This window comes from Hyperolius riggenbachi, chromosome 1 (assembly GCF_040937935.1).
Source record: "Hyperolius riggenbachi isolate aHypRig1 chromosome 1, aHypRig1.pri, whole genome shotgun sequence".
NCBI classification, from domain to species: domain Eukaryota; kingdom Metazoa; phylum Chordata; class Amphibia; order Anura; family Hyperoliidae; genus Hyperolius; species Hyperolius riggenbachi.
Window position 1 is genome coordinate 287,980,271 of NC_090646.1, and position 26,261 is coordinate 288,006,531.

General features: G+C 40.8%; 1 protein-coding gene across 11 annotated transcripts in view; it reads right to left on the minus strand.

Annotated features, from left to right (window-relative positions):
• The window catches only part of NRG1 (neuregulin 1), a 929,658-nt gene that overhangs the window by 69,592 nt on the left and 833,805 nt on the right, over positions 1 to 26,261 (minus strand). For 3 of the 11 annotated variants that reach the window (XM_068233695.1, XM_068233696.1, XM_068233689.1), the window contains exon 1: positions 16,482 to 17,383. The exons of 7 other annotated variants lie outside the window; for them this stretch is intronic. In XM_068233695.1, the coding sequence (XP_068089796.1) occupies positions 16,482 to 17,085 (604 nt within the window). In that variant the 5' untranslated portion in view covers positions 17,086 to 17,383. Of the gene's footprint in view, positions 1 to 16,481; positions 17,384 to 21,089; positions 21,162 to 26,261 lie in introns of those variants that run through there. One more of the 11 variants, XM_068233694.1, reaches the window with a different exon arrangement.

Genomic DNA, 26,261 nt, shown 5'->3' on the forward strand with positions numbered 1-26,261 from the left:
TTTTGTGGACAGTTAATTTCCTTACCTTCTACAACATAATTGCATATATTAAAAAAAGAAAGATGAGTGAAGTAGGATTAAATACAGTATTTGTTTTCCACTAAAGGAGACAGTTGTGTACGGTTACTAAATGGTTAAGAGGACTAAAAGCATCTTTAATCCTGATTAGGAAGGAACACAGAGAAACAGTGGTCTTTTGGGATTGACCAGACACAGAGTAAGATGACCTGCCAAAGGCCATAATAAAATAACTGTACTTCACTAAACATTTCTAAATATATAAATGTGAATAGAAGGGCAATCTAAGATGTCTGTCACACTGAGTAATATATATATATATATTCTGCACTGCACTGCAGAAGATATTGGTGCTATGTAAATGCTACATAATAATCTGTGTACATATTTATTTGTTAACTAACGTTAATGCATCAGGGCATTGTTCTATTTCTTGCAAGTTGTTGTACATGCTCAGATCTTGATTTTCGCATCATGAATGCAAGCTGTGTCTAGTGCTAAGTAGTGAGTCAGCACAGACATTATAAATCTCAGTATCTTAAAGAAACCTGACAGCATCTCATTGACCTCCTATGTTACAACCAAGGATAAATGATATGAGTACCTGTTTTTCTTTTTACAAATTATTTTTTTTTCGGGATGGATTTAGGTTCCTACTTTTAGACTAGGCTGTGTATTAAAGTGTAACATTATGTTGCACTTATGCATATATACAACAAACACATTCTAATGTGAAGTATAAAGGTGAAAATAGAGTACTAGAAATGCAAGCAGATACAGACAACTGTATACCATAGGATGGTTTACAAGAACTGTTTATGGTATTATTTTCTTCATTTGTCTTATCCTGCCATATATTTTATAATCATCATTCAGGAAGAAAATATAGAGTATTCATTGCGAAGGAAAACCTGATCCTTCCCAGGAGCCCAGGAGCTTGTTTGACATGATCCACCAGCTGGAGCAGCTATATGAACACTTTATTGGTCTATGGGGAGATGTATGATGTCAGTTCCTCAGTTACTACATATGCATTTTTTTCATAAGGGGCTGAATTGATAAAAAAGAAGTTATTGTTATCTAGGCCTTTGTTTACTTTGCATACCCAGTCAGGGTTCTGAAAAATACATTTCTGAATCCAAATAAAAGTTATTGTTTTATTTAAAGTGCAAACTTACTTGGCCAAATAAATTGATTCTCATTCTGATAAAGCAGAAGAAAATTACAAACTCTTAGGCCCGGTGCACACCAAAAACCACTAGCATATCCGCAAAATGCTAGCAGATTTTGAAAAGCTTTTTCTTATTTTTCTGTAGCGTTTCAGCTAGCATTTTGCGGTTTTGGGAAGCGTTTTTGGTGTAGTAGATTTCATATATTGTTACAGTAAAGCTGTTACTGAACAGCTTCTGTAACAAAAACACCTGGCAAAACCGCTCTGAACTGCCGTTTTTCAGAGCGGTTTGTGTTTTCCCTATACTTTACATTGGAAGCAGAAACGCCTCCGCAATCCAAAATCTGCAGCAGCTCGGGAGTATGCGTTTCTGCAAAACGCCTCCCGCTCTGGTGTGCACCACCCAATTGAAATACATTACCCAAGCGTTTCCACATCCGCAATCGAATCTGAAAACGCGACCGAACCGCTCTGGTGTGCACTAGGCCATATAGATATTTTTTCTGCCTTTGTGCATGAGGACCCCACCACTATTATTATTATTATTATTATTATCTATTATATTTATAAAGCGCCAACATATTACGCAGCGCTATCTATTTGGTCACCAGCAAAAGGTATTGAGGAAATCAATGAGGTGTAGACAACAAAAATAATTTTAATGCATTATGTAATGGCAAGAACCTTTATCCTATTGTTAATGAATGAGGAAAGATGGAACAGGAGTCAGGACTGCTGGGTCCATTGCTTTATTCAAAGTGTTTCAGTGCATAAGATTTGTGCAAATTGAAAAAAAAAAGAGGCACATACCGATGTGGCACAAAGACAAAAGGTGGGTGCCGAGGAAGCGAAAGTAGCCTGACAGCTATTTAGTGCTTGGCGCTTCCTCTGAGGCTAATCTTATTGTTATTTCCTCACATGTCAATGGAAACCAACCACAAACACGTGAACTGAAACGCTAATTTGGTACAATGATAAATTCCACGCCTCCCGCTGCCAAGTACCGGGCACCAGAACTACACAGCTGGCACCTCCATGTAATAATCCTCTATGAGACACCAAAATTACCAGCATGGTGTGTGCCATAATTACCTGTCTCTTACTTACGGTGTAAATACTACCTGAAGACTTACAGCATAATACTGGTTCATGCATTAACCAGCATCAATATGGAACGTATACACATCACTCCTGAATTGAAAGTACCCCTTAATTTCATAGCTGTGCTAAATGTATAAGTGATCAGGGCAGAATAAAGTATGTATACACTAATATAAATCTGTGAATACTAATTATATTCATACATAAAGGGGAGGCTCATAGTTACATATAGAAAGGATCTGTAGATTCAATGTATAAAGTGTTGTGGCTGTGATGTGTCATAAAAGTCAATACCTATTATTATGTATCATTATAAGAACATCAAAGTAAGGGCCGCCACAGCCCTTACAGATATTTACTGTGGTACAGATTATTTTCTGTGGATTATCAAGGGGGTTACAATTCTGTGTGAGGGAGTGTAAAAGCACAATTGCACATGATCAATGCTCTTCTATTAAAAAAAAAAGCCCTTCATAACAAATTGCTATCGCTTCACTATAAATTTACCGTTACCAAATCACCTTATTATTTTGGTAAAGGGTACTTTTTTTCCATGCAACCCCCCCAGAAAAATATGCCCCAACATACCAGCCAAGGTAAAACATTGAATAGATATTGGCTACCAGGAGCACTGTGGACATTTATGTTGTATGGGTATAATTTTTACTTGTTTCCCATTTCTTTGGTGTGGCAATATTGGTCTTGGTACGCATAAACCATAATAACCATAATAATCTGTATGGGTACAATCAAAGAGACTTTTCATTTTGTATACAGATTATGCACAACAGATGCTAACAATGAAGATTTCTGCTATGCAGCTATACTGTGTATGAACTATAATGTATAAACAAGAAAAAAACACAAACTTACACAAGTATTTGGCAGACTAAGTATTTATTAAAAATATAGCCTATCAGTTCAATGATATTCAATCACATTTCCAACTAGCAATGTGACTAAAAGAATACCTGATCTTGCTATTTTTTGGCATGGCAAAATGGGAATGGTACATATGGGTGGTGCACTCTTTGGTGCATAAAAACATTATTTGTAAAGTACTTCAGATATTAGTGGAGTGCCAATGTTTTCGACACAACAGAAATATTTGAATGTATAAATGTGATCATTAAAACATAGCTAGACGTACCATCTAATGAATTTGATATAAGCAGCAACTCTAAAGTAATCATTGGGAATTCTCATGTTCTAGGGTAGTGAAACAGCTTTGGAGGAAAATCACTACAGCAAAGCAATGGTATAAACAAGCTCTGCAGTAACAAAAACAGTGACTTCTCCTTACAACCTTTCCCATTAGTTTTGGAACACTAAACATCTTGTCAACACCTTCAGGGCTCGTTCCCACTGTTGCGACGCGATTTCGGCCGCATTCCAACGCTTGTAAAAACGCATGCGGATGCGTTTCCACATGCGTTTTTACCCGCGATTTCGCATGCGATTTCGCATGGCAGGGTGCCATGCGAAATTAACCATAACACTGCCAGGGCTAAATAAAATTGAAAAAGGTGCGAAATCGCACGCGAAATCGCGGGTAAAAACGCATGTAACAAACGCATGCGTTTTTACTATTAAATACATTAGCGGCGATTCGCACGGATTCCCGACGCAGGCGAAATCGTTGGCTCTTTTGTGCGTTTTTTTCACGCTGAAAAAAACGCACCTCAACAACGCTACAGTGGAAACAGGCCCATCCACTTGTATTACATGTGCGGATCTGCATGCGTTGGACGCATGCAGATTCGCGATAGTGGAAACGAGCCCTCAAGCTCCTAACTGTCTCCTCCACCTTTTCCTCCCGACCACCTGCATATCATATACATCCACAGGAAAAAATGCAACAGCTTTATTGTGCAATCCTTTCTGCTGGCCTAAAAACTCACAGCGGTTCCTCATAATGAGTTTAAAAATCCAAAACCGAGCAGCAATCTTCTTTTCAAATCCCACACCACAACCTGCATTCTCACATTTTCCCAACATTTCTCAAAACTTTTCAATCTATAATAAGGTCTAAGTTTTCTACAAAAAAAACCATTTGTTGCCCCTGTCCTGTCTTACTACTGTCCTGTCTCTGTTATCCACTTTGCTTCCAACTATGCAAATACCATGCCCATTCAGAATGATCTGACTATCCCTCGGCTAGCTCTTTTCTTCATCTGCTTCAGCCTGGTTTCCATTTCCACCATTCCACTGAAAAAGCCCTCATCAAAGTCACCAATGACCTCCTAACTGCAAAATGCAAAGGCCATGTCTCCATACTCATTCTCCTTGATCCCCTTTTGGCCTTTAGCATGATTGATAATTTTCTACTACCCTAGACTCTCTTATCTCTAGGCACCAGAGTCATAGCTTATCCTTGGATCTCCTCCTACCTGGCCTTAACAATAAGCGTAGTTGCAGTAGCAGTAACAGTTGTGGAGAGTCTTAAATGTACCTGGAGTACTGTGGAAGGCATACAAAGAAGACTGTGGCACTTTCTTCAAAGAGGTAGTGAGGATATTACTAAGGAGGTAGGAATAAGCAGAGAAAGTGGGGTGTTGTTTACCTTGTATGACTGGAGTCTCCATATATTACAGGGATTTCAGCCCTGTGTTAGTGGAATATTTGCACTTTTATAATGGGATAGATATTGCAAAGACTTGCCTAGAGCTCTACAAGGCAAATTTCAGAAGTGGGATAGCTAGGCGCAGTTTGAAGAATACTAAATGCAAACTGAGGCCTTCAGGAGCCAATCCCTATGCACATTTCATGCTTATTTTCTGTGTGACTGAAAACTGAACGAAAGATGATGGATGTCAAGGGTGCAGAGATTATCAAATACAGAGATGGATTACTGAATAAATCATGTAATCTGAAACTTTTGCAGAAAAACTGTCTCAGTTTTAATGGATTGCTATTTGCACCACTTTGTTGTTCTGATTAAATATGTGCATTTACAAGTTTATAACTTTTATTTTAGAAATTCCAGATAACAGTATTCCTTAATCCTTTTCTATTTTTATTAATTTTTTATTAATATAACATTCTCTCTGCATAGTTGAGCATGTTGGAGGAGATACCAGTAACTGGTCTGAATAATAATAACCTGCAATGCTAGATAAAGTAAAGGTGTTCATTCTAGTCAGAGCAAAATATACTGCCAAATACACAATCAGTGGACACTATGCAACACAAATAAGCATTAAATATATACGGTAATTGTAAAATACATTTTTGGACCTTGCATTATAATCAGCCCATATGACCATTACATTAGTGCTGTTTTATTTACTAGTAAACCCTCTATTAATCCACATACAAACTAAAAAGTAAGATAATTAAATAAACTATAGTTCATGGATACATTCTCTATTGCATGAACCCTTGACCTTGATATTGGTATTGCAGCTCAGAGTCAGGCAAAACACATGTTTAAGGGCTGGTGCACACCAAGCGGCTTTTTCAGCGTTTCTGCAGCCGCTTGCGGCTGCGGATCCGCTTGGTCAATGTATCTCAATGGGGTGGTGCACACCAGAGCAGGAGGCGTTTTGCAGAAACGAAAAATGCCTTGGTGAGGCATTTTTTGGATTGCGGGTGCGTTTCTGCCTCAATGTTAAGTATAGGAAAAATGCAAACCGCTCTGAAAAACGGCACTTCAGAGCGGTTTTGCAGGCGTTTTTGTTACAGAAGCTGTTCAGTAACAGCTTTACTGTAACAATATATGAAATCTACTATACTGAAAACCGCAGCAGCAATCCGCAAAACGCTAGCAAAACGCCATAGAAAAATAAGAAAAAGCATTTCAAAATCTGCTAGCATTTTGCGGATCTGCTAGCGGTTTTTGGTGTGCACCGGGCCTTAGTGCAGACTTCACATGCACTTTTGTGCATTTACCATTGATTTGTATAATCATGCATATGACTTTATATTTTCTTATGCAAAATACATACCGGTAATAGACAGAACATGTAAACACTATGCACATCGTAGTGATCCTAAAGTGGGTCTTTGAAAAGATAACTAGTAGTAAGGATACATATACTGTGCAGGCTTATCACTTCAGCAGTGCTCCCAACTGGCACTAACAGGGATCCTCTGAGTTAGTGGGTCCCCAAGTACAAGCATGCCCCTCTCACCTATGTCCCACATGTTCCTGTTCTTTGGCTGCACCACAGACTGGATTCTGCTCAGGAGCACAAGGAGTAGAAGGCAAGTAAGGCATTAGATCTGCTGTTTAATTTATCTCTGATATTAGAGGCCCACTGGAGCTCTAGGGAGTACCAATAGTAACTACTGGCATTACTGATAAGGTGGTTTAAAAGGAATCTGGGGTGTGAGACCTATGGAAGCTGCCATATTTATTTCTTTTTTAACAGTACCAGGTGCCTGGCTATCCCGCTGATATTTCTGGTCAGTAAGGTCTAAATCACACACCTGTAACAAGCATGCAGCTAACCTTGTTAGAGTGTGCATAATTTGAAAAGAAATAAACATGTCAGCCTCCATATTCCTCTCACCTCGGGTTCCCTTTAAATCATGCAGTTAGTAGAAAATGGCTTTACATTATTATATCCTTAAAGGAACCTTTACTAAACGGGCCACTATGCCTGCAAGGCCCTAGCCACGCGTAGCTTCGCTAGCATTCCCGCCCACAATAACATCCTGCGCACGCGAGCGGAGCTACGTGTGGCGAAGGCCATGCAGGCGTAGTGGGCCACCGACTCCCAGTCAGTGTAAAATAAAACTTAGCCACAGCGGTAGAACGGAGGATCGTAGAGGAGCGGCGCAGGCACAGGATGGCTGCGGGGAGCTGGTTGGAGCCCCAGGTAAGTGAAATGCTTGGTTTTAACTTCAGTTAAGGTTCCCTTTAAAGCAAACTAGCAAAGATATCTTTGCTCATCTTCATATAGAAGATAGTATCTTCATATACCAAGAAACTCACAGCATTGTACTGAGAGGTGTAAGGTTGTGACATACAGCACATTTGACCACAGAGCTGGAGGCTCATATTTGCAAGCTGAGCTTGATGAATTAGACCAGGCATGGGCAAACTTGGCCCTCCAGCTATTAAGGAACTACAAATCCCACAATGCATTTGCCTTTATGAGTCATGACTGTGGTTGTCAGGCTCCGGCAATGCATTGTGGGACTTGTAGTTCCTCAACACCTGGAGGGCCAAGTTTGCCAATGCCTGAATTAGACTATTTTGGGGTCTAAGGGCTGTTCTTCACAAAAGGAGTTGATTCATACCATGTATCTGAATTATTTATCCTTACTTATGTTTACCTTTATGATAATTAACAATCTAAAACAAATAAGGAGAGGTAGTGTGTGAAAAAAACAGGTAAGGAAAGATAATTCATGAGATAAAATAGATAAGAGAGAGATACATCATAAGTTAAGACAGATAAGGACAGGTACCTTATGAGTTAAGGTAGATAAGAAAAGATAGATTATTATTTAAGACAGATAAGGAGAGAGATAAATCATGAGTTTAGACAGCTATGGAGAGATAATTCATAAGATAAGTTTTGTGAATTGAGCCTATTTCACTGCACTCTATATATATTGTGTTTGCTTCGTAATAAAATTATGCTACATTGTTTTGCAGCAGTGGCTACTTTTGACTACGTAGATTCTAGGTCCTAGAATTTTGCAACCAAAGACAAAAGACAAGACACACACCATTTATATTGCGCTTTTCTCCTGGCGGACTCAAAGCACCAGAGCTGCAGCCACTAGGGCTCACTCTATAGGTGGTAACAGTGTTAGGCAATCTAGCCCAAGGTCTCCCACTGAATAGGTGCTAGCTTACTGAGCAGGAAGAGCCAAGATTTGAACCCAGGTCACCTGTGTCAGAGGCAGAGCCCTTAACCAGTATACTATCCATCCACTAAACATTATAGCATCTAAAAGCAGCTAGAACGTAAAAATAGCATATGTTGGGAGTAAAAAAAATCCAATTGTGTGATATGATTGTTGTCTCATAGCCAACACCTGGCAGATAGGATATTGCTGTATACTGCCTTTTATTTGTACAACTGGTTGTTCTGTAAGACTAAGTGTTAAGCTCCTGTTTGTAACATGTAAATTCTATGTATGGATTACTATATTTAGAAAGTTTTACAGATAATGTAATAATAGTAATCTGATGTAAATGTAACTCTTAATACATCAAGTATACATATATACAGCTGTAGTAGAGGTAGACATTAAGCTGTCTACACGGGAACAGGTAGTAACTCACAGGGGAACTGAGCTAATTAAAGCCTGAAGTGTGTAACAGAGGAGAGGCAGGGCTTTGAATGGCTCTGTTGACAACAAGCAGTGAATAAGGCATCCAGGAATAGGAGAGTTCTTGTATAGGTTGCATGCCACAGTGCATACAGGTCCCACATTGTATAAAAGAACACAAAGTATGTTGAAGCCAGAATTAAATGTGTAAAGCAGAGTTCCCCAACCCTGTCCTCAAGGCCCACCAACAGTGCATGTTTTGTGGAAATCCACACAGGCAGGTAATCAGCTCTGCTGAGACACTAATTACCTCACCTGTGCATGTTTGTGGTTTTCTGCAAAACATGTACTGTTGGTGGGCCCTGAGGAAAAGGTTGGAGAACTCTGGTGTAAAGGATAACTGTAGTTTCCTGCATCTTTCACTGTTTTTAGAGGAAGCTAGGTCTACTATGCAGATGACACATAGGCAGAATATTTTGTTTACAAATGCAGGGTAGTCACACAGAACTCAGGGTGCGTAATGGAAGTATAGCAGGGGTGCCCACACTTTTTCGGCTTGCGAGCTACTTTAAAAATCGCAGCATCCACGAGAACTACCAACCCTTCTCCCCCGCACAGTGTAACAAACATCCCCCCCAGCATACATAGGCAGTCACCCAATCACAGAATGCTTCTCCCCCTTCCAAGCCTATCAAATAGCTGCAGAATCCCTCTCTCCCACACAGTGTCATGGATTCCCATGAACAAGCACTGGCCCATCACTAGTGACAAGTGCACAGCTATATGGGCAAATAGTTTCAGAAGGATTCTGAAGCTAATTGCTATGTTTGAAGGGACTATGTGACTGCCTGTGCTGGGATAGGGAAGGGGGCTCCCTATCCCAGCACAGGCAGCTACATAGTCCCTTCAAACATAGCAAATAGCTTCAGAATCCTTCTGACGCTATTTGGCCATATTGCTGTGCACTTATCACTAGTGATGGGGCAATGCTTGTCAGCGAGAGCAGAACCAATGCATGTCATTGTAGCTTCCCCCTGTGGCAAGAGATGCTTCCCCCGGCTGGCTTCACAGCAGTAAATAATCTATTCTATGACATACCACTGACCATGCCTGTCTTACCCATCAGCCTGAGACAGCCTCCATACACTTCCTGCTCCTGCCCCCAGTTGTCACAGCCTGGAGGGGAGGAGACGCTGTCTCCTAATTTGCTGCTCTAACCTTCAGCCATGCCTACCCTTCAGCCATGCCTCTCCTCTTCCTCCCTGATGCTCACAGCACAATCTATAACCGTAGCTGTGCAGCCACAGCTATGGCGCAGCAAAATTTGACAGGACGCTGCCAAGTGGCCGCAATCTACTCAGCAGGCGGTTGCGATCTACCGGTGGATCGCGATCGACCTACTGGGCAGCCCTGAAGTATATAAAGGCACATCCCACACAGCAAGTGGGATTTACAATATTTAAGTTCAGTTAAGTTCTGAAAATAAAGCTATCCAGTAAAGCAGTATTCTGGTTACAAATATAAGCACACTTAGCCTGAGTTACTAACTCTTCAGGGCTATGTATACTGAAGAACAGAAGACATCCTGCAGAGCTAGTCTGGCTTTATTAAAGGGCACCTGAAGTGAAAGGGATATGGGGGCTGCCATATGTATTTTCTTTTAAACAATACCAGTTGCCTGCCTGCCTGTCCTGCTGATCCTCTGCCTCAAATACTTTTAGTAATAGACACTGAACAAGTATGCAGATCAGATGTGTGACTGAAGTTTGATTCCCACATGCTTGTTTCATGTGCACTTCAGACACTACTGATGCATGAAAGATCGGCAGGAGGCCAGTACTAGCATTGTATAAAAGGAAATAAATATAGAAGCCTTCATATCCCTCCCACTTCAGGTGTCCTTTAAGATTTGTCTGCAATTATGTGGAAAGAGTTTAAAATCCTTACCAGGGTCACATAAGACCATAGCAAAAACTGCTGAAAGGATCCTAAATGGCAGTCATAGAACCCAGTCATGCCAAATCACCTATAGTAAGAACTTTTTTTTTGTATATTCAGGACAGTTGCACAAGTATTAAATTACCAAGCTTTTGCAAATCCATACTATAATGTTTAACAAGCTCAGGTTTTCAGGATCATGTTTTCTCTCCACTATTTGCCGTCTATTATGTCAAGTCTACTATTGTTTCTTCCACATTTAGTGAACATGTATTGCCTCAATGTTACCAGCACAATATCAGGCTGGTACTTCCTGGTCTTCCTCCTGCAGTTTCAACATCATGATGACACAGAGCTACATTGTCTTTAGCGGAGCTCTGAGGTGTATTGGAGCTGTGAGGTGCATTCCAATGCTTCTGAGGGAACAAGCACTTCAGAGGCTTTAAAGAGAATCTGTACTCTAAAATTCTTACAATAAAAAGCATACCATTCTATTCATTATGTTCTCCTGGGCCCCTCTGTGCTGTTTCTGCCACTCCCTGCTGCAATCCTGGCTTGTAATTGCCAGTTTTAGGCAGTGTTTACAAACAAAAGACATGGCTGCTAACCAGTATGCGATAGGCTGAGAGAAGCTCAGTCTGTGACTCATACAAAGCCTGGAGAGGGTGTGGAGAGGGTGTGTATAGCTTCTTCCTATTACAAGCAGAGCAGCACATTCCAGCCTGAGCCGACAAAAAAGGAAAGAAGATTAGATTATATAACAGAGATAATACAGCCACTGTGCAACTAGAAAAGGCTGCAGTACGACAGACCACATTAGAGGTATAGGAACTTATAGGATAGAAGAAATAAGTATGAAAATTTTGTTACAGTGTCTCTTTAAGGTAGAAATGACTTTCTCTTTAGCTCTGTATACATACGAAGGGTCACAGGCTTTGTCAAGTTCTGACTGCTATCTGGCCTCCAGATGGGATATCCCCTCACCTCAGGTAGCAAAGCAGGGTCTCCAAGAGCAAGAAGTAGAGGAATGTCTTCCATGGAGACACACTAAACAAAGCAGAGACTCATTTTTTAGCAGCATGAGCAAGTGCTTGTCTAACCTTTCCCCACCCAATTCATCACTTAAATAAAAAAGGCTTCTTTTCCCTTTTAAAATGTAGTTATTTATAATAGTAAGACATAATCTATGGATAATATTTGTGCCTGAAGTTTTGCTTACATATATCACTGAGCATGAATTGCATGCTAACAACTCACTACCATCCAGACAAATTTTAATTGTAATAAAAATTGTGTGGTTGCATAATAAACGAATGGTACTATTTGTTCACACTGTGATGTCGCAAACACTGGGAGAGAATTGTCATTCCTACAACACTGCCATAACCTGGATTCCTGTTTCAAGACTGGACATTTCACAGTTGAGTCACACAACCTCAATGTATCAAGAAACCTGCGATGCTGTCCATGAGCTGATTGTTGAGAAACTGAGAAACTCCAAATATCGACTCTAACATGTGTTCGCCAATCGCAAGTGTATAGTCTACCCCCGATTCCCTGAATGGCCTGGTTGTCACCTCTCCCTCCCTTCCCAGGCATGCCCGCACTTATCATCTTGGAGTCGCATTGACATCACTGTCCCCAGATTATGGAGAGCTTAATTATGGAGAGATAGGACTGCTCTCTATGATCCAGGGTTAATTACCTCTGCACAACTACATAATGGTCAGCACATTGGCGCTTTAAGGCTCATGCTTACAGTGCTTAGTGCTACATCCACCCCTAGAGGCTGCCATCTTTTTTTTTCTCTGTGCAGGAAGGAGATGGAACATAATGTTAGACTATGCTCTAACCTATTTTAAGTTCTGAAAGTGCTCTCTGTGTACTGGCTGCTCTTGTATACTACTGAGTATTAAAACATTTTGTTTTTCTATAGTAAGCTTCTTTCTATGGTAAGTTTTGTTTAGGCAGTCAGGGCACAGAGTTTATTTTTATATCTTTAGGCACTTTGAATATTAGATGAATCTCTTCTAAAGTGCCTGGTCAGGTGCTCCCTCATGAGTAACTTCGTGGACTACAAACTTCTAAAGCTGTAACTGCAATCTTCTCAGACAGCTCTGTCAGGGCCATCCTCCGTGTAGTCTGAACAGCCTGATGATGCTGAGCCAAGTATTTGCAGCTCCTCCCACTGATCTTACTGATAACTCACTCAGCTTTACTACTTCAGGTCAACTCATTTCAAATTACATTTGCTGGTGAACCCTCTATTGATACAAAAGGTAACATTTTGGGCATGGTGTTACCTAAGTTATCAGGCGGTATAAGTGGATCTGTACCAAGAAATGGACTTGACGTATTTGTTAAGTATACTCTATTACTTTATTCCTTACAGGAGGATATATGTTATATTCACAGGAACTTGAACAATGTCATTTAGCCTTGAGATCTCATTTGCCCTTGCACCCTGAGCTGAAAGCAGGGCAGCTCACCCAACTACAGAAATTATGGTTGACAGGACTCAAATAAGAAGTACTGTACAGATGTAGTTGTGTAAAGACAGCTGCATGCTCGATTTGCTTTTCACTAAATTTAGAAGTGTTGGACTACAACACCACAGTGCTGTCCAATAGGGTTCCGTGACATTTGTCCCATCCAGTTTAACTGCATTAAGTACAGCCAGTATCAGAAGCTGCACTGACACTTTTCAAGCAATCACGTGTTTCCTACAATAGTATAGGTAACCAATGGTAAACTAGCCATTATCTCTACCTATGATGACTGATACAAGATTTTACTGTAAGAAAATGGAAAGAAATGCTTGAAGAAACTTCAACACATTATAATGGATTATTATATTCCTGAAAAATATCATAGTGTATAACATTGAGTATGCCTTTCAGTGCATATTTTACAGTGGAAAATTTGAGTCACTGCTGATACAATACACCATGTGGGAACAATGACGCTTCTCACATACATTGTTCTAAATGTTGCTGCTTATGTATTAAGGCCAGCTGTCTCATCTAATCAATATTGATTTTGCTTTGGATTTCTGAAACAAAAACCTTTTCAAGTTTAGCTTCCCTACAATGCAGACAAATGGTTATCTTTTAAGCTCCCATTTGAACAGGAAATGAGCATTAAAGCTTATGTTGTTCAAAATACAGTGATGTTGCTTTATTATTTTCAGTTGACTAGTCCTAGCTGTTAAGGACTTGAATGACTGGCACGTGTATATTTTGTAACACATTTGCGGCAGTGCCAGTAAGGATAAGTAAGCTGATCTATATTGTTAAATAGCAATGCTTTTAAGGAGTATGAGCCAAATTAGCCATCCACACATGTGAAAAGGACACTCCAATATCCAGCAGAGGAAGTGCCTTAAAAAGACAATGATTATGAAGATTCATTGCCTGGTCATCTTTAATGGCTGAAAACCCCTTTCTCGAGCTAGGTTGTTATTCAATGCCTTTCTGTTCTGCAGTGTCTTTTATCCTAATGAGCATCCATTGTGGAATTTATTTAATGCAATCACCCAGCATTATCTAGGCTCAGGGTTTTTGGCATGCACTCACTACTTCTTAGGTGAGACTTTTCAGTGAAAGAATCGCACAAACACTGTGCTGCAGCCATCAGAAAACATAGCTATGATGAGCATGCTTTTCTCTGCATTCCACTCAGCTTATTAATAATGCACACAGGCATTAGGCAGACAGGAAAATATGAATGTACACTGCAATATTAAATTTAATCTGCTCTTTGTGGTGCATGGTGTTGGCCTAACGATTGCTCGCACGGAGCACAAATTTAAAAACATGCAACTTCGCACAGATGTAAGGCCATTCAACGTGTACAGCAGCTTTCAACCTTTGTACCTTGTTTGACTTCATTTTCTGTTTTCAAATCCATCCCACCCTCCCCCAGTCTCAACGATAAAGTAAAACCAATTATACATTACCGGGCTATGACCTTGAAGGAAATATTTACAAAGGAGCAGCTATGTACAGATACATTCAATGCACTGTAGCAGGGCTGTATGTGTGTATACGTGGGTCTGTCTGATGCAAATGTTATTCTCAATCGATGGATTGATTTTAGTCAGTCATTCTATAATGCACTACCAATATTTAATGAGAACAATGGGAAAATATTGCAGAACATCACACAATAGGCAACAATGATTTGACCTCTAACCTGGAAAACTGTGTAATTTGTTTGGGTGCTATTCTGTCCTCAAACACTACATGGCCTGATGTTTAAGAACTGAACTTATTAGAATTTTCATCTGGCACATGTGTGTATTCACATAAATACTGTTTTTATAAAACAGCAATTCTTAATAGCTGATGGCTTTTGTTGAGGATGCGAAGCTTTTTCATTCTAATACATAACACTAAGGTTTAATTTACACTATGTATGTTGCATGAGCATTGCTAGGCGTTACAGCGAACATGTAATGTAATGTTCACACTTCAATCAGTTACACCATGACACATTTTCTCACAGGTTATCCAGAAAAATGATGTAGTTGGCAAATCTGAATAACGTGATCCTATGCAACATAGGGGTGTGAACACGCCCACTGGGGTGCACTGACAGTGCATTGGTGTGCGCTAATGCACTGCGTTATTGTACAGCATGCATAGTGTGAATGAGACCTAAGTGAAACAAACAAGGAGAGCTTCATCAAATGATCAGATAAACAAATTATTAATGCCTGTGTTGGAAAAATCTGCTGTTTTTCTGTTTTCCATTTGTATCGCAGCCAAGTTATGAATGGAAAGATGACTGTAATATGCATAAGAGTTAGAAAGAAATGGATGTGCAGAGATTTCCTGCATTATCTACATTAAGATGATTGGAATAGTAAATGATCTTATTCTCAAGCTTCATTATTTAGATGTCACGTGAACACATGCCTTGTCATTGCACAAAAAGATCTTATATTATTAAGGTTATTTCAGCTGATTGTTATGGGATATTGCTGACCTATCCTGTAGCAACTGACTGACGTCCTCATTTTTATTTGTCATCAATTCTCTGTGCAGTGTCACAAGTGTAATAACCTTTGAATGAAATCTAAGGCATACAGCATTTATGTCACTACTGAGCAGCATACAAGGAATGTGAATTTAAAGGCATATTTTAGAAGTTGTTAACCTAATCACATAGTGAGAGATTACAAATAAGATCAAAGGCACGTCAGTGTCAGCAAGATTCCTCCAGACTTTTTATTAAGCTTTATCTCTGGGCTTTCCACCATTTTTACTGCAATATTAATCAGCAGCTACACAGAGCGTCTGTAAGAAAATTAATGACCCTCTTGTGGTTTTAAAGGCAAGAGATAGGGAGCAGTTTGTTGAACTACAGTAGGCCAGGGGAAGGTACCATTTATCTTGATAGGTGAAGACAAAAAAATATGGTCCTGTGTTTCTTGTACTCAAAGAAGCTATTTACAGGCTATAAATATGACTTTGTTGAGTCTGATGATGCACATTTTTGTCTTGATGCCTAGAGTTGCTGTAGTTTATTTTGATGGTAGATAAGAGTTTTATCAGTGCATGTGTACTCTTTTGCAAGACTGCTATTTTAAAGTACAACCAGTTCAAGTCAGTATCGTAAGTAAAAATATTTACATCACAAAATACATTCAAAGCGTGACTGGAGATAAAAGTGGTTGTCTTATCTATGTATTGCTTGACAGCAATTCATTGCCACACTGATGTGCAGAATGTAATGAGAAATCTGCAAAAAAACAGATTTCACTTTTCATCACTTCAGTGGCTGGACATTTGATGATGACTTATGATTGGTTGCTAAAGGTTACTGCAGAGTGCATTGTGCTTTGTCACAGGAAAGTGACTGGCAGAATAAATGGACACACCATTTCTATTTCACATTTTAATACCTAAGCAAACATCATATTAAACTGTATCATTATGCAATTAGGAACAGACTTAATAAATTATGCTAGTATGGTACATCACAGGCTGATACATACATTGGAACAATGTCTACTTACTTTTCCTTGCCGTGACTGCTGTACTTGATTCTGAAACTGCTAAATAATTTATAGTAGAAGGTTGGTATATTTTTTCCACGGAAGTGACTTTCGGTAAAGTACTGTCAGTAGAAAATGGCTGAAAAGTAGGCTGTGTAGGTAAAAGGGATGTTCCAACTTCCACAGAAACTGGGATGTTACTTTCTGTGGTAGGTATTAGGAAAGGCAGCGTATATACAGAAGAAGGTACCAATGTATTTGGTGCAGAGTCAGCATAAATGATAGGATCTTGGCCTATCCTCACAGGATCCAAATGTGTCGGGGAGTCATATTCAAATATTTTGTCTACAAACACCCACTTAAGGCCGGCGATACAAAGGCAGAGACTTATCAGACACGCCAGTATAGGAAGGATACAGATCTTTTCTGAGTTAAGACAGATTCTCAGCCTGTCTGCCTCCAGGCACACACAGCAGGTAATAGCAAGGCCTGCTATCCCTTGGGTAGTTCTATCCTCAGCTTCAGTCTCTGGCACGATTCCTTCATCTTGAAGTTCAGCAGAGGGGGGGTCTGAGCTCTGCTCACAGCACTGATTCTGAAAGCTCTCTGCAGTATCCCCAGGCATCTTAAAGGCATAAATCTCAATCACCTTGCTTCAGTGAAGTATGGATTAGCACATGGTCCATTAACATTACCAGAACAACAAGGGGGGCATACAGTAAAAAACTATGTTGCATGTTATATTGTAAATCAATACATAGTCTAAGCAGAAGAGGATTATTACCAGAACGAGAAACAAAATAGAATTCTTTAGTCAAACAAGATGTCGGGTACTGCAACATTTCATGCTCCTTTTTGCCACTTTAGTGCTTGGGCATGTCTCTCTCCTGACATGTACTTGTTAGTTAAGTTAGTTAGTCAGTTAGGTAAGCCAAGAGCCAAGACTGAATTGCTGTGTTCTCACCTGGAGCATAGGATGGTAGTAATTGCTTCGCAGAACAGAGCTGTCTTGAAGTAGCAACAAGAAAGGCAGTAAGACCGGCAGTAGCAGAAGCAGCAGCAGAGGCAGCAGTGACAGCAGCAATATCATCCTGTTGTGTTAAAGCTACCAGCGAAAGAGGCTGAATCATTACAGAGCAGCAGGTGCTTGCTCTGTGAGCATCACAGCACATAGTATTATCACAAGCTGTGCTTTGACAGGGAGGATATTGGGAGCTGCGTGGTTACTCCCTTCTCTTCTTTTGCTTAGTCCTCTCTTCAGCATCCTCATTCAGGCTTTCGATTTGAAACAGGATGATTTCTTTTTTCTTCCCCTATCCACTTTACCAGTCACGTACCTTATCACTTAGATTCTCTTTTCCCTTCTGACTGCTCACCCCCACCCACTGCAGGGCTGGTCTGAATAAAATTAGTGCATCCAGCAAGACAGTACTAACAGTGACTTCCTACTTTATCCAATTAGAAGCAATGAAGGCCATCAAATCAAAGAGGAGGCAGCAGGCAGCATTTATGATCTCTCTTTCACTCTCCTTCAGCTCTTTTCACCCTGATCCTACTCTTTAGTGAGGGAAAGGCTCGGCAGTCGATTACAGCAATCTTGCCAAGATACAGTAGGGAGGAGATGGGTGATGGTAGCCGTAGAGGCAGGACTCAAAGCTTAGCAGGTCTGATATTTGAATCCTCCCTTGAGAGGCACTTTTTTCTGACTGCTGTTTCCTTCAGCCCGCTACTCCTGTAAGTTTATCCATCACTACAGCAGACTAAAGCAGTGCAGGCTATTCTCTCAGTGCATCTTTTTAACAAAGAAAAAAAAATGACAGTACGGTTGTAGAGAATAACTATCTATCACAGCAGTGCAATACCTGCTTGTCATTGTCTTAATTTTGCTACTGAGTCCTATACAGACAGCTAAGCAAACTTAACCTCTGTTGCAGCAGAAATAAAACAGCATGACGGCAATATACAGCCTAACACAGAAGCAAAGGGCAATAAGTATTGCTCTTTTCAAAAGAACGTAATATCACTATAAGCCACACTCATAGTTTTATATGTGTGGTGCTGGAGATAAATTTGAATGCATGCTGCAGCTGCCAGGGCGGAACGTCAGGCACTGGATTCTTTTTGTCTAAATTCTGCAGGCTAATAGAAAGGTGTGGCACTGATACTGCCAAATCATCTTGTAATGCTCCATCAGTCAGCCTGTTTTAAAAGAATATCCCAACCTTTTGCAGGTGATTTTCCTGCTGCATTACTTTGCGGCTAAATTAACTGACTCAGAAAAATGCACACCAAAAACAAAAATAGGACTTAAATTAAATACATAGGTACCAACCAGGAACAGGAATGCAGGATTTGCTGCATTGCAGCAGTCATTTTTTTAATCTCACTTTGGCTTAGGAACAGACTGCAGTGATTATAGCACAGACCAATCCTATTCTCAGTATGTAGGCCCCACAGAACTTCTAAAGATCTAATCAGCAGCCCCTCCGATCAGTATAGCTTATCTGGGGTCCTGTATTCAGTGCCTGGGACCTTACTGTATTTATTGCAACAGCACCTATTTTTTCTAGGGAAAAAGGACCAGGATGCAGGGATCCAAAGACTTTGTGCTTCCTTTAGTGGCGGGGGGTGGGCTCAGCACCAGTGGTAGGGGATGGGGCCAGCACAATCTCGCACACTGTAGCTTCACCCCCTTGCAAGAGCGGCAGCATAATTTCGATATTATGCAGCACTTGATGCTTCTACAGAGGATAAACGTGTCTGATGTTGAGCTACTCTTTTATCCACATAGAGGGACACCATGCTGGCCCAGATCTGGCAGCAACGCCTCTAAAATCAGCAAAAATGGCAGGTGCAGCAGCAGCGGATGGGGTCAGCCAAGATCAAAATATCAGACACAGTCCAACACTTTGATCAAGAAGATGGCGCTGTGCCGGATTTTATCAGTAGCAGCACCTCCTAGCGGCAGCCAGTTTTTCCTATGTCAGACTATGTCCGACATTGGTGTTATAGGGGAAAATGCCAATGTCAGACACAGTGCGACATAGGATTGTAAAGGGTTAATCTACGGAGTCATAAATTGCAATTTATAGATTTTACACATCCAAGGGGAAGGCTTTAGGGCCCGTTTCCACTTGTGATGCACGTGTCTGTGAGACACGCAGCGTCACTTCCTGGTCTGTGGGTACGCAGACAAATCCCATCAGCTGTGCCATTTCGGATGAAAATGTCGGCCGAATCGCTAGCGCAAGCGATTCGGCCACTAGTGCAATCATACCCTATGGCAGAGTTTCCCTGCGTAATTTGTCTGCAGGGAAACTCTGCAGATTCGGCACGGATATCGCACCAGTGGAAACAAGCCCTCTATCTTTATCAGACTTTTATTGCTGTCTTCATCCCCTAGTTGTGGTCATAGGACTTGATTCATAAAGCCATGATAACTCTTATCACAGTTGCGCTAGCATTATTATGCGCGTAACGTTTTTCACGCACAAAACGCAAATTTGCGCATGAAATCGCGTCCAATATCATGCAAAAACGCTAATTTTCACCCGAAAACAGTCACGATTTTGTGCACAAATTCACATCTGCGCACAAAAAAGTTACGCACGTTGTAGCGCGCGCAAAACGCTAGCGTGACTGTGATAAGAGTGATCATGGCTTTGTGAATCAAGCCCATAGTGAGACAAACTGAAAGCACATCATGCCAAACATAGTTTTTAAAGGGACTCCGAGCAGTGCAGAAACTATGGAAAGATGCATATCATTTTAAAGCTCTCTTTCTCCTCTTTCCAATGATATATAAACCGCCGCCCTACGCCTTTTAGTTTTCGCTATTTTCGTGATTGAAATTGCAGCAGCCGCGATTTCAATCGCGAAAATAGAGAAAACTAAAAGGCGTAGGACGATTTAGGTGTCGCCAGAAAGAGGAGAAAGAGAGCTTTAAAATGATATCCATCTTTCCATAGTTACACTGTATTACACAGGGCGACTTTTTCCTAAAGACAGCAGCTCCATTCTGCTGAACAGAGCTGCTGACACTGGGCAAAGTGTCATCCTGTGTAATACAATGTAACTATGGAAAGATGGATATCATTTTAAAGCGCTCTTTCTCCTCTTTCTGGCGACACCTAAGTCGTCGCCCTATGCCTTTTAGTTTTCTCTATTTTCGCGATTGAAATCGTGGCCACGGCAATTTCAATCGCGAAAATAGCGAAAACTAAAAGGCGTAGGGTGGTGGTTTATATATCATTGGAAAGAGGAGAAAGAGAGCTTTAAAATGATATGCATCTTTCCATAGTTTCTGCACTGCTCGGAGTCCCTTTAATCCCCAGTATTATAGCTTCCTAATTAGGGATGAGGCAGATAAAATTCACAAAGTCAGATTCATGGCAAATCTGGACTTTTCAACTTGTGAACCTGGGGCCAAAATATGGTATGCGGCAAATATATATATATTTCTTTTTTTTGGGGGGGGGAAGGGTGTTCTTATTTCCTTTGCTTAAAGGGGCACTACAGCGAAAAATTATAAAATGTAAAATACGTGCAAACATATACAAATAAGAAGTACGTTTTGTCAAGAGTAAAATGAGACATAAATCACTTTTCTCCTATGTTGTGGTCACTTACAGTAGGTAGTAGAAATCTGACAGAAGTGACAGGTTTTGGGCCAGTCCGTCTCTTCATAGGGGATTCTCAGCAAGGCTTTTATTCTTTATAAAGATATTCCCCAAAAAGGATTTAAACAATGATGCTGGCAAGCTTCCCTGCTCGCTACACAGTTTTTGGGCAGTTGGACAGAGCAACTGCCATTCACTAAGTGCTTTTGAAAATAAATAAATGCCTGAGAATCCCCTATGAAGAGTTGGACTAGTCCAAACCTTTGTCACTTCTGTCAGATTTCTACTACCTACTGTAAGTGACAGCAACATAGGAGAAAAGCAATTCATGGCTCATTTTACTCTGGACAAAACATACTTCTTATTTGTATATGTTTGCACATATTTTAAATTTTACAATTTTTCGCTGTAGTGCCCCTTCTGTCCTTGCAAGGGAATCAGACCATAAAGGGAATTTCCTAGCAACCAGAATGCGAGGGTTTTCTCATTCTGTTTCCTGCTTTCTGTTTCACTCTTGCTGTAAGGAGACAGGAAGATACAGGGAGAGTTGTACTGAATTGACAGGGACAGTTTTAGTAAGTAGTTTTTAGGCTGTACACACACTGCACAGTCAAAAACAGTCACAGCCATTGATGATATTTTACCACTGCGTGGATTTTTTAACAACAAATAAAGGCGAATATTGTGCACATTTACACATAATTGTGCAATATTACTGTTACTACGGTACATGTTAATATTGCAAACACTTGTACATAATTGTGAACTACTCTTATCGTAAAGGTTAATATTGTGCAGTTCCCACTTGATTCTGTGTCATATGCACATATTTTATAGGTAAAAAAGTTGTGTACTCAGCTGCAGATTTGCAAACATATAGATATATTGCATATAGATATGAATACAAGGAAGCTGGTGCATCAGCACCTATGACCTTTGGGTTCGAGCAGGAGTAGGCAGAAGCCTGTGAGGGTGCACTGATCCAATGAAGCAGCACTGCTGTATATTGCAATGGCATTGCTGTATTTGCCATGTAGTGAAACATTTCCCAGCAGCTGTATTCTGCTCCACAGGTTATACCAAACGGTATGAGCTGCATATGGGTGGCCCTTTCCAGCACTTGCTGAGGTTCTGCTCAGTGTAGTCCACAGAGAATGGGAGCAGCAGCTGCGTCACTGTCTGTGTACTCACAGCTTTCCATAGCTCCAGTTCTCACTGTCCTTTATTTTTTTTTTAGCAAGAAATGCTTTTTAATTAAATAGTCTTACTTTCTTTTACTTTTTTTTTCCCCCCGAATGTAATTTATGTGTATCTTCCCTGATTCTAGTCAATTCAGCAATGAATAAAATGGCATAGCAACCACCTAGAACTCCTCCTCACTGATTTAAAGGGAACCAGAGATGAACGATTCACACAAAATAAATATATTGGTCGATAGCTTGTAAAGAATGAATGCTCTACCTGATAATTTCGCCACTCTGGTGTGCCTTTTTGAGTGTTTTTTATCCATTATTGCTCGAGGAAAAATCCAATACGGCCGCTGGCTCATATCCCTTCTGCTTCCAAGTTATGAGCTGTTCTGGATGTGCTGTCTAGGCTCAATGAGACTATAGACAAGCAGGGTCTTATTCTGGTATGCTGTGTGGCTGCCTGTAGGAAGTGCCTCTCATAGAAATGCAACTGCATACAGTAGATAATAGTGATGACTGGCTGCACAGTGCACACAGCCATACTTGTCTGTTTCAGAGCTTCTTTCTGCTGGAGCAGCCACTCCCATGTCATCAGCTCTGAGTATGCAAAGCAGGAAAGCTGAGCCAGGAGGGGGCAGGCTTGGGCTTGAAAAGACTCCACAGACTGACTCAGCTATAATGATTCCAGGTCAAACCTAGACTGAATGCTTAGTCAGGGATTCTTATCACAGCTGATAACAGACAGATTAACCTCCCTGGCGGTAAGCCTGTGCTGAGCACGGGCTATGCCGCCGGGAGGCACCGCTCAGGCCCCGCTGGGCCGATTTGCATAGTTTTTTTTTTTGCTGCACGCAGTTAGCACTCTGCTAGCTGCGTGCAGTGCCCGATCGCCGCCGCTAACCGCCCGATCCGCCGCTAACCGTCGCGCCGCAGCCGCCCCCCCCCCCAGACCCCGTGCGCTGCCTGGCCAATCAGTGCCAGGCAGCGCTGTGGGGTGGATCGGAGTCCCCCTTGACGTCACGACGTCGATGACGTCATCCCGCCCCGTCGCCATGGCGACGGGGGAAGCCCTCCAGGAGATCCCGTTCTTTGAGCGGGATCTCCTGATCTCCGATCGCCGGAGGCCATCGGAGGGGCTGGGGGGATGCCGCTGAGCAGCAGCTATCATGTAGCGAGACTTTGTCTCGCTACATGACAAAAAAAATATTTAAAAACGCATTTGCTGCCCCCTGGCGGATTTTTGCAAACCGCCAGGAGGGTTAAGCACAGAAGAATGAAACTAAAAGCATGGTAGGTGTTTACTGTCATGTTCCCACTGATAAATGTAATAAAATACATGAAGGTGCTTCGTCACTGGTTCTCTTTAAAAATGGTCTCTGGGGATCAAGAGTAGAGGCATTGTATCTCCTTATAAAGTAAGAACTTCAAGCGGGAACTATGGCAAATATTATGCGAGGCTGATTTTACCAGAGGCTTCCCCCATCCGGCTCCACTGGGCCTGTACCAGCGCTCTCCGCTCCGCACAAATGGGAACAGCTTGCGCATGTGCAGTAGCACGGGCCTGCTCAGGCTTCAGCGGAGAAAGACACTAAGAACTATTTGTCCGACTAGTGAAAAAATAAACAGTGGAAAGCAGGACAGATGTGAGGGGTAGATCCTCTTTCAGAGTTTTATTGCTTTCAGAGCCACATTGGGTAGATAAGGATTATAGTGAAATGGGGCCCTAGGCAACTAACAATTTTGGGCCCATCCTTGATGGCCACCTGGCTTTTTTGATAATATTTGTTGGGGGTCTAGCATAAACCAGGTCCCTAAACTCTATCCAGGTCCTAGGCACCTGCCTAAGTTGCCTTGTTGATCATTGATTTCATTGAGGGACAATCTCATATACTTCCTCTGCTCAGTGAACCTTTTATTGCTGTTTGTGTTGCTGTTGAGACATTTTGTTATCGAGATTAATAGGATAATCTGCCAAGCAGTGGGTTGGGGGTGCTATAAAGTGATGTGCAATACACGGGAACACTAAAAGTATGAACAAGCCCTTACTCTACCCAAAATTAAGATAAACGTAAACTAAAAAACATTTTGGTTGGAGCTGGACTTTAAAACTATATACTATAATGTAAACTCTTTGTATACAAGTAAAAGCTTGTATGGTAAGTATTTTCTCAGAGAACTGTCCACGCCTCCAATGACAATGACATCAACATTTTAAAATACTTAAGATAGTAGGATAATATTTTTAAAAGAAAATGTAATCATTAACATGTTGCTTGGATAGCTTGGCTTGGTTTTTATAAGCCTTACAGGTAAAACCTAAAATAGCAACAGAAAAAAAGTACCACATTTCACAACTGCTATCACCGTACTGTAGCTGTAGGGTGTGTTGGTAACCAGCGCAAACAACATATTAAGCTAACAGCAGCATTATGTAGGACAGGCTTGGAATGTAGAGCACTCTATTATCACTGCAATATTATGCTTTGTTATTACTATGCAAAATTATGCTACTTCATGTAAATCTAAATCAGTCATAATTTCACTGGAAGAGCTGTGGTGTACTGTTTCTGTAGTCATATTTTATGACTACCTATTAAATGAACTAGTGTTCTGTTTATATTCTTTGTTTCAGTAATGAAGCTTCATCTCATCATTTGTTTAAAAAAAATAGTTTTAGCATCATAAAATATGGCAAAATCATGAGCAAATCAAGCATTTTTAAACAGAGGAACACCAAACATGAGACCATGGGAACATTCCAATATCTATTGTAGGATGTCCACTTTTGAGACCTCCCATTCAGTCTAGTTGTACAGCTCAGCATAACACATATGTTGCTGGCTGGTAGCATCTATCTGTATGTAGAGTGCAACATTCCACAGGCCAACTGCAGTGCATTCAGATCCAGCACTGGCACAGTAAAGAGATGCCACCCATGAACACAGGCTGACTATCCAATTAATACACCCACATGAATTTCACATCCTTTTCACATGGAACTGAAATAGACTCTGGTGTTATTGCTGCCTCTAGGTAAAAAAAAAAAAAAACCGCTGTGCAGAATAAGTAGAATTTAAAGAAAACGTCTGACATTAAACCATGAACATCAGTAGATTTTTATGCATCTTAGGGCTTCCCACACACGACGCTTTATAGCAAAACGAAGGAATGTTCTTGGGTGGAAGAAAGCAATTATAAGCACAATGACATAGCTAAATTAAATCCATTTTTTAACATGTATAATGCTATGCTCGTATGAATATTTTCTGTACGAAGAAAAAATGCATTCAGCTCAATGTTAAAGAGCCTATTCAGTGTAAATTAAGCATACTATGGATCCTCTACTCATAAAGTTAAAATGACCTGCTGGGTCCTTATCTTCTGAATCACTTCTGGAACCCTGTGTACCCCGACTTCTGGCAGGTAGTCCCGCACCCTTGCAGAAGAGTGACATGATACTTTCCCAATCTGGAGATAGAGAAGCGCCAAGGACCTTTTTTGCGAAGGCACAGGGCTACGCACCGGAAGCCGGCGGACACAGGGCTTTACATTAAAATTCTATGTAATGTTAGCATTAAATAGTAAAATTGTGTCCATTAGTTTGTCAGCAGGTGTTAAAGTGTACCCGAGGCAACATGGGACATGATGAGACAAATGTGTGAGTACAGTACCAGGCTGTTTTTCTTTGTCATAACCAGGCTGTTTTTTGTTTTTTTTTCTGCTGCCTGAAAGAGTTAATTTTCAGGCATGCATGTAACAGCTTCTCTCTTGTCAGTACTTGAAGAGAAAATCCAGCCTAAACAAACATACTGTTATTAAGTTACATTAGTTATGTTAATTAAAATAGATAGGTAATCTAATCTCTTACCCACCCTGTTTTAAAAGAACAGGCAAATGTTTGATTTCATAAGGGCATCCATCTTTTTGGTTGAAAGGAGGTGACAGGGAGCATGAGACACAGTTCCAACTGTCCTGTGTGCTGATCACCCCTC